At 40.4% G+C, this 10,128-nt stretch overlaps 1 protein-coding gene across 2 annotated transcripts; it reads right to left on the minus strand.

Annotated features, from left to right (window-relative positions):
- Positions 1-2,511: 2,511 nt before the first annotated feature.
- On the minus strand, positions 2,512-10,128 carry LOC124147169. 2 transcript variants are annotated; one of them, XM_046517782.2, is made up of 5 exons: positions 10,073-10,128; positions 7,915-7,998; positions 6,971-7,133; positions 3,714-3,817; positions 2,512-2,802 (listed from the first exon to the last, which is right to left on the minus strand). In XM_046517782.2, the coding sequence occupies exons 2-5, from the start codon at positions 7,958-7,960 to the stop codon at positions 2,672-2,674; spliced, it is 444 nt and encodes a 147-aa protein (XP_046373738.1). In that variant the 5' UTR covers positions 7,961-7,998; positions 10,073-10,128; the 3' UTR covers positions 2,512-2,671. The 2 variants fall into 2 exon arrangements, with proteins under 2 accessions (XP_046373738.1, XP_046373739.1); XM_046517783.2 differs by lacking the exon at positions 10,073-10,128 and adding an exon at positions 9,884-9,905.

The raw sequence follows: 10,128 nt of genomic DNA on the forward strand, positions 1-10,128 counted from the left end.
TACCACTAGACCACGGAGGCGGTCGGAAACTGTAGTAAACAGGCTTAGAAGATAGTGTAAAATGTTTTGAGATCACTGCATAAAGTAATCCCTTACGACCTGTTCATTAATATATTTGATAAAAGAATCAATAGTTCTACTTTATGACGCGGGAATATGTGGTAGATAAATTTAAACAACTGGAATCTGTACAGATAACGGCATGTAAGAGGGGTGAGGGGTAAAGAAATCTACTCCAAATTATGTTGTCCTAGGAGAATGTGGTCGCTTCCCCCATAAAATGTCAGCAGACAGACGTGTAATTATATACTAGTTTAAGTTATTAGCAATGCCAGAGACAAAATAATGACACATGGTCATTTATGGAGTTAATATCACTTCTTGTCATTTGTTGTACTCTTGAAAAAGATTCGTTATAAACTGTAAATTGTTCAGTTAAAAGCTTAATCGAGACTGGTCCCTTCGCAAGGCGATACTGTTGTTACTTGTCCTTCCTTCGCTTCCAACAGCGGTTTCGTGGCTTTCAAGAATTTTTTTTTTTTTAAATTGATTTTGTATATAATCTTACGAAGTAAACAACATATAGTGCACATATACGCCTGGTTACATACAGTGTATAGGATTGTTATGTGATTCGTTACTCGAATGGACGTCATATAAAATTATGTAACAATGACCTTCTTATCCACACATAAGGATTAGCAATAGAGAATATGATTTGCTCTCTGTTTCAAAAACTTCAAGCTTACGTCATCAATGCAGCGTGGTACTTAGTATGGATTTGAATAAGTTAGTTTTAAGCACATGGACAATAACTCTATTGTCATCTGGTTATGTGGTCGATTGTAGAAAGTTTCATGCGTGACATTCGTATCATCGTGAGTTCGAATAATTGTTCGCCCAGCTTGTTGGTTTCGCCACTCACTCACTTTTAGGTGCACCGATCAAACGTGAAAATCATTTAGGTGCACCGATCAAACGTGAAAAGCTTTTAGGTGTACTGATCAAACTTTTAAAGCTTTTATATGCACTGATCAAACGTGAAAAGCTTTTAGGTGTACTGATCAAACGTGAAAATCATTTAGGTGCACCGATCAAACGTGAAAAGCTTTTAGGTGTACCGATCAAACGTGAAAAAACTTTGAGGTGTACTGATCAAACTTTTAAAGCTTTTATATGCACTGATCAAACGTGAAAAGCTTTTAGGTGTACTGATCAAACTTTTTAAGCTTTTAGGTGTACTGATCAAACGTGCAAAGCTTTAAGGTATACTGATCAAACGTTTACGTTTGTCGATGTTTTGAAAGAATTGTACCGCTAAATAGTGTTCACAACCACTTGTCTCTGATGTCTATTGTTCAGTATGGACCTAAGGCCATCCAGTATTCTAAATATACAATGACCGATTGATTGATGTTAAGGCCTGGGCGGGGGTTGGGGGTAGGGGCTACAGATGGAGGGGTGCAGACATGTTGTTGGAGTTAGAGTACGTTCTCAGTCACTGGTTCAATAACGGAGACAAAACTATTTTTCAGAACGTCAACATTGCATTTTATTTGTAATACTTGAGGCCAAAAATATTTCATGTAATTCTAAATTTATTTTTAACAAAACCGTACAGTCACAGGATGGTGGTAGGGTTTCGTCACAACGGTCACGCCTATGCTTAAAGGATCTTTTAAAATGTTACAAATTGAGCATTTGTCATTACGTTAAAACATGAATTTATACCAAATCTTGAAAACAATTATAATTATGCCCCCCAACCTAGAACCATTTGGCCCCATCCTCTCGTATGCATATTTTTTACATTTTTTTTAACGGCCAGCCTTCGGTGATTTGGCATCACACCATCTTGACTGGAGAGCGATGCGATGGGTTTTATTTTCAATGTAGTTGCAGTGACAACATATCGTATTGTCTCGCATTCGGACGCACGTCCAGAACTACGAATACTCCTGGCTTTCATTTTCATGGATTTCCCTGCGAAGAAAAGCTATGACTAGTGTATTGTCGACTCAAAGACAAACTGAAAGATATCAGCAATCAGTATGCGAGGAAAGCCAAAAAGGTATTCAGATACTGAACGCCAACCGTTTGGATGAAACCCACGAGTCAGGTTGTGTGTTGACAGACCTAGCGATAATCTGGTTGCGAAGTCACGAACAGCGGATGCTGTCACGGCTAAGGGAAGCAACTCACGGTCAACCACGGCTATGGAACCTCAAATAATATGTTGACTCAGTAAACATCTCATGTGTTATGAATAAATGCTGGTATACAAATAATAAAGAGTAAATTCCCCTCCCCCCACCCCCACCCCCCAAAAACAAAACACACACACAAAAAAAACAAAAAAAAAAAACGGTTCGTAACATCTGTCGGTTCGTTATGTGCGTGTTTGTAATAAAGGTACTGTATAGCATTATTCAGGTTGAAAATACTGTGTTTCAGTTCGTCATCCGTCTGCCGCCAACTTTGTTTCTGATAAAGGAGAAAAAACACTACACAGATAATTATAAAACTTTATTTTTCCGACTTATATCTCGTAGTTCGACTTCTTTCAAAGGAATATACCATATCTTATTTCGAGTTAAAAATATCACAAAATGTCATCAGTGATCTACTTCCGGGTCCATTGTTTATCCAATCTGATTCCGGTCCTCGGCCCCTATGTCGTCTTGCGCAGATATCTGGGTGAGATCGTTCCATCGTCGCTCTCTTGGCAAATCGAACTCATGGGTGGGGAGTTTCCGGGGAAGAATGCCCGGGCTTTATCCGGGGAGCTCTCACTGACGTGTCCTGCAAGAGAAAATACATGTGAGGGCGGGGGGAATTGAAGGAGGGAGCGGGCGAGAGGAGTCTTACGTCATTGTTATCTTGATATAGTCCAACACCCTCATGCCTGGGGACACAAAAGCGGGCTTCAAATGTTAGGAATCCAACCCTGGTCTTATTGATATTTACTTTGTAGAGGACTGACAGACATTTTTTTGTAGAGGTGATCTTGTTTAATGAAACCCATTTCAGTAAGACTGTCAAGTATAACCTCATTTGAGTTAACTAAATCAAATTTGACAGGCGCCAAAATATTTCGGGATTCGCCAGATGATTGAACCATTGAAGCATCTGGCATTGAACGTCACAATACTCAAGGCCCAGCTGAGCTTTCAGAAAGTTTTATGGTAGACATGTGGAGGACATTTCCAAATTTGTCGCATCAGTTAACAAAATAATTTCCGATGCAATTCTCTATTTTGACTCGTACTTCATGTGTTTTTTTTCAGCTGAACAATTGACTGGTTTGACGTGTCTGTAACGGGTGCCACCGGGGCGAAGAAAGTTCACACTTCATGCATGTCTGGATGCAGCCTTTTTGTTCAATGCGTTTGTTTGTTTGTTGTTTAACGCCACTCTCAGCAATTTTCTAACTACATGACGGTGGTCGGTAAATAATCGAGTATGGACCAGGCAATCCAGTGATTGACATCATGAGCATCGATCCGCGCAATTGGTATACGATGACAAGCATCAACCAAATGAGCGAGCCTGACCACCCGATCCCATTAGTCGCCTCTTACGAGAGGCATAGTCACCTTTTACGGCAAGCATTGTTGAAGACCTATTCTACCCAGGATTTTCACGGGTCTTGTTGAATGCAAATGCAGATTCGTTAACTGAGTCTTTCAATACATTACTGAGCTGTTACTTACTGGCTAGTTCATAGAATCTACACACATCCGAGGACTCTGCCACGAGCTCCCAGCAGATGAAGATGTACACCTCCTGTCCGAATAGCATCTCTTTATGGCTTGATCTGAAATGTACATCGAATAACGTCGTATAACCTACTTCCATGTACATCGTATAACGTTGTATAACCTACTTCCATGTACATCGTATAACGTTGTATAACCTACTCCCATGTACATCGCATAACGTTGTATTACCTACTCCCATGTACATCGCATGACGTCGTATAACCTACTCCCATGTACATCGCATAACGTTGTATAACCTACTCCCATGTACATCGCATAACGTTGTATAACCTACTCCCATGTACACCGAATAACGTCGTATAACCTACTCCCATGTACATCGCATAACGTTGTATAACCTACTCCCATGTACATCGCATAACGTTGTATAACCTACTCCCATGTACATCGCATAACGTTGTATAACCTACTCCCATGTACATCGCATAACGTTGTATTACCTACTCCCATGTACATCGCATAACGTTGTATAACCTACTCCCATGTACATCGCATAACGTTGTATAACCTACTCCCATGTACACGGCATGACGTTGTATAACCTACTCCCATGTACATCGCATAACGTTGTATAACCTACTCCCATGTACATCGAATAACGTTGTATAACCTACTCCCATGTACATCGCATAACGTTGTATAACCTACTCCCATGTACATCGCATAACGTTGTATTACCTACTCCCATGTACACCGAATAACGTCGTATAACCTACTCCCATGTACATCGCATAACGTTGTATAACCTACTCCCATGTACATCGCATAACGTTGTATTACCTACTCCCATGTACACCGAATAACGTTGTATAACCTACTCCCATGTACATCGCATAACGTTGTATAACCTACTCCCATGTACATCGCATAACGTCGTATAACCTACTCCCATGTACATCGCATAACGTCGTATAACCTACTCCCATGTACATCGAATAACGTTGTATAACCTACTCCCATGTACATCGCATAACGTCGTATAACCTACTCCCATGTACATCGCATAACGTTGTATAACCTACTCCCATATCCATGTACATCGAATAACGTTGTATAACCTACTCCCATGTACATCGAATAACGTTGTATAACCTACTCCCATATCCATGTACATCGAATAACGTTGTATAACCTACTCCCATGTACATCGAATAACGTTGTATAACCTACTCCCATATCCATGTACATCGCATGACGTTGTATAACCTACTCCCATATCCATGTACATCGCATGACGTTGTATAACCTACTCCCATATCCATGTACATCGCATAACGTTGTATAACCTACTCCCATATCCATGTACATCGCATGACGTTGTATAACCTACTCCCATGTACATCGCATAACGTTGTATAACCTACTCCCATATCCATGTACATCGCATGACGTTGTATAACCTACTCCCATGTACATCGCATAACGTCGTATAACCTACTCCCATGTACATCGCATAACGTTGTATAACCTACTCCCATATCCATGTACATCGAATAACGTTGTATAACCTACTCCCATATCCATGTACATCGCATGACGTTGTATAACCTACTCCCATGTACATCGCATAACGTTGTATAACCTACTCCAATATCCATGTACATCGCATGACGTTGTATAACCTACTCCCATGTACATCGCATAACGTCGTATAACCTACTCCCATGTACATCGCATAACGTTGTATAACCTACTCCCATATCCATGTACATCGAATAACGTTGTATAACCTACTCCCATATCCATGTACATCGCATGACGTTGTATAACCTACTCCCATGTACATCGCATAACGTTGTATAATCTACTCCCATATCCATGTACATCGCATGACGTTGTATAACCTACTCCCATGTACATCGCATAACGTCGTATAACTTACTCCCATGTACATCGAATAACGTTGTATAACCTACTCCCATGTACATCGCATAACGTCGTATAACCTACTCCCATGTACATCGCATAACGTTGTATAACCTACTCCCATATCCATGTACATCGAATAACGTTGTATAACCTACTCCCATATCCATGTACATCGCATGACGTTGTATAACCTACTCCCATGTACATCGCATAACGTTGTATAACCTACTCCCATATCCATGTACATCGCATGACGTTGTATAACCTACTCCCATGTACATCGCATAACGTCGTATAACCTACTCCCATGTACATCGAATAACGTTGTATAACCTACTCCCATGTACATCGCATAACGTCGTATAACCTACTCCCATGTACATCGCATAACGTTGTATAACCTACTCCCATATCCATGTACATCGAATAACGTTGTATAACCTACTCCCATATCCATGTACATCGCATGACGTTGTATAACCTACTCCCATATCCATGTACATCGCATAACGTTGTATAACCTACTCCCATATCCATGTACATCGCATGACGTTGTATAACCTACTCCCATATCCATGTACATCGCATAACGTTGTATAACCTACTCCCATATCCATGTACATCGCATAACGTTGTATAACCTACTCCCATATCCATGTACATCGCATGACGTTGTATAACCTACTCCCATGTACATCGCATAACGTTGTATAACCTACTCCCATATCCATGTACATCGCATGACGTTGTATAACCTACTCCCATGTACATCGCATAACGTCGTATAACCTACTCCCATGTACATCGCATAACGTTGTATAACCTACTCCCATATCCATGTACATCGAATAACGTTGTATAACCTACTCCCATGTACACGGCATGACGTTGTATAACCTACTCCAATGTACATCGAATAACGTTGTATAACCTACTCCAATGTACATCAAATAACGTTGTATAACCTACTCCCATGTACATCGCATGACGTTGTATAACCTACTCCCATGTACATCGAATAACGTTGTATAACCTACTCCCATGTACATCGAATAACGTTGTATAACCTACTCCCATGCACATCGCATGACGTTGTATAACCTACTCCCATGTACATCGTATAACGTTGTATAACCTACTCCCATGAACATCAAATAACGTTGTATAACCTACTCCCATGTACATCGCATAAGGTCGCATAACCTGCTTCCCTTTTGTGTTCGCAATTTTGCCATTTTTCACCATTCTCTAATTAGATTACTATCAGCTGTGATCAAACAATTTACTATCCACGTATCACAGACATTATTTTTACCTACTTCATGGCGTAGTTATTCCCGTTGGTCAAGAAGCAGGTGAAATCAAGGTGTTGGTATATATCAACAGAGAAGCCAGACAAGTGGGTCGAATTGACGGTGATGGCGTCATTTTCGGTCGTCCATGTTCCTTGCAGGCCGGAAGGGAACGTGCAGGCAGCGTGCGCTAGAAGACAACGAATCTTACATCAACACAATTGTCCAGCTACTTTGGCTGCCCTACGTGTATGCCGGTCTTTTAATGACCCTCTCAAAGACGAAATATTACCTTAAAATAATTTGGAAATAATATTACTGTGTTTATATGTAGTGCAAGGTTATGTGTAGATTTAATTGTTATAAATTGAATTTGAAACCGAAGACGTAGCGTGAGGTTTCAAATGTCAAATCTAGCTACGTTAAAGCAAACTCTCTTTAAATGACTAAGGCTAAGGCACATCACTCTCTCGGGGTAGATATCCGTAATTGCTCGATTCAACAGCCCTGTCGACCCGTGAAGATTCCGGGCTAGAATAGGTCTTCAGCAACCCATGCTTGCCGTAAAAGGCGACTATGCTTGTCGTAAAAGGCGACTAACGGGATCGGGTGGTCAGGCTCGCATTCTTGGTTGATACATGTCATCGATCCCAATTGCGTGGATCGATGCTCATGATATTAGTCACTGGATTGTCTGGTCAAGACTCGATTATTTACCGACCGCCGTCATATAGCTGGAATATTGCTGAGTGCGGCGTTAAACAACAAACAAACAAAACAAACTAACCAATCAACCACAGCCCTGCCCTGAATTTGCGTAACTAATCTTCGACCTCCCTGATTCTTTGGCCCGTAGTGTTTTCTCGACAGGAAGCTGGGCTGGTGATTTTCAGATAAACTCCAATAGAACAGCTGATTCCCGGACCCTCATAATCCTGCCCTGTTTGGTATCAACGAGATCTGTTCCTTACCTGTTGCTAAGGTAACCACAACCAGGTACAGCTGTATCATCTCCATCTTCGTTAGCTACTGGGTTCAGCACGAGTACGTTGTCACTGTGGAATAATGTATATTCAATGTAATTTAAACCAAAATAAACGAAAGAGCACCTTCTACAATACATATAAGTTTTAGGCATCTGAAGACAGGTGGTGATTTAACGTACTCTTCCAACAAATGCAGCTTCCGCACCTCATGTAACTTCCTTTTGTGCATGGTCGGGATGCACGGGTGGCCAAGCGTCTTAAGGCGTACCAGGAACCTTTGATCGTGGATTCGAGTCCCAGTTTGGCTCACTCACTTACACACGACCGAATCGTGAACAGACCCATTCGGTGAAGCTGGTGTAACGCCACTTTGAATATTACATTACATCATTGCATGTCAGCATGATGTAGGAAGTGATGCCGACCTTTAATGTTCACCACGTATTGAAACCCACGGTAAGGGGAATGATGCTGACAAACCAGAAACACAGTCAGGACGAACCGGGAATTGAACTCATGATTATCGGATTCTGGCACGCCCAAGGGACGCAACCATGCATGGAGATTTCCAGCGCCTAATACAACAGGGCCGCATTTTACATAGCGACGTTATCATGTTGTGTATTATTTCATTCTGTCGAAGATTACAACAATTTAATGCAAATAAAAGCACAATTAACAACATGATCGAAATAAGAAGTCTGGAATATAGGCGTTCTTCTCATTATATTTGTTCTTGCTGAAACAAGACGAGGTAGGATACAGACATTGTTTGGCCCACTCGAAATTTCAAATTGTGAAGCTATGGAAAATTTTGAAAAAAGATTGGTATGAAAAGTATCATTTTCTTCTTTCCCACACCTGCAAGCTTTGGAGGTCTGTCCGACGCAAGTTTTTCCCGTTTCTTTTCAAGAGAAAATCAAACTATGAACAAATCCATGACGGAACATGAACCACTTTATCACATGTTTGACCTGTCTTTATCTGCATGCATTAGGAAAACTCAGCTTCAGTCAAACAGTTCCACGTATTTAAATGTATTATTATAACGCTGGAGAAAAAATAGTCTCGATAATCTGCCCAAACAGATTCCATTGGGCGTAAAAGGCAAAATAGTGGTGAAAATTATACGAAATTATCAGTGATAGCCTTTTGACACGTTTCGTCTGTCCTGTATGTTACATTAGTGTTGTTATCAGTCACAACATGCAAGTGGTGAAATAAAAGTCTCATTCTCATTTATAAGAACACATGTGACAACTTTTATTACGATTTCTAACAGTTTTCCCAATTCCTTAAATTATTTTGATCCTGTGACCAAAATGGGACCCATATTAGCCTCTATAGAGTTCAGTTTCCAATAGTGATTTATATGACGCATAATGGTTCAGGAACACAGATAGAGAATCTCACCCTCGTGTCTTTTGATATCAAATATATCAACACTCGTTGATAAAAGTGGAAAAAATCCTCGGCAAGCCTCGGAGTTTTCCAACTTTTATCAACTCGTGTTGATATATTTGATATCAAAAGACACGAGGGTGAGATTTTATTTATCATCCAACATCATTCTTCCAACTTTGTCAGTTTGTAGACAGTAATAAGCAGTGTCTTAAATGTAAAAAGTACTGCTAACAGCTTCAGTAGCAGAGCCATTAGTGATGTCATTTGATTGTGACGTCATGGTAACCAATGACGTCATAATGGCCTGCAAAGCATTGTGATGCAATTTCATTGCAGCGATATCTACAGTGTAGATATCGCTTGATCTCACCCAAGCGATATCTCCTGCCAGTTTTGGATGATAAAACACTTTCGACTCCAGTTTTGCACAGCAATGTCAATTCATTTTCTCTTGAATAATTCCATAAAACAATATATACCACACAATTGATAGCTTACTCAATTCTTCATACCATTGCGAAACTAGTGAACAGCGTATTGAATCATTCACCTTTTTTGAAGTAACTTGAATTGAAGCCGCACATGCTTCAATTCGACGGTAATATTAGATACTATTTATATGACAACATATCCCACCCATAAGTCACATTAAGTCTCAGATGGTCCCTGTCAAAAGTTCAGTATTATACACACACACATCGATAATAAAAAATATTAGTGTTCCCATCTTAACCATTACCTGTTTCTCTGGCTGTTCGGTCCTGACTGACGTGTCGTTGCTAGGGCGCTCTAGTC

Source organism: Haliotis rufescens, unplaced genomic scaffold (genome assembly GCF_023055435.1).
Source record: "Haliotis rufescens isolate VD_foot unplaced genomic scaffold, xgHalRufe1.0.p SCAF_39, whole genome shotgun sequence".
NCBI lineage: Eukaryota > Metazoa > Mollusca > Gastropoda > Lepetellida > Haliotidae > Haliotis > Haliotis rufescens.

Bases quoted from the DNA above. Each gene is read 5' to 3' on its own strand.
- LOC124147169 (XM_046517782.2), bottom strand. From the start codon at position 7,960: ATGGAGATGATACAGCTGTACCTGGTTGTGGTTACCTTAGCAACAG. The intron at 3,818-6,970 runs GTAGGTAAAAAT...TGTACATTTCAG, and splicing joins GGGAATAACTACGCCATGAA to ATCAAGCCATAAAGAGATGC. The intron at 2,803-3,713 runs GTAAGTAACAGC...TTTCTCTTGCAG, and splicing joins TAGATTCTATGAACTAGCCA to GACACGTCAGTGAGAGCTCC.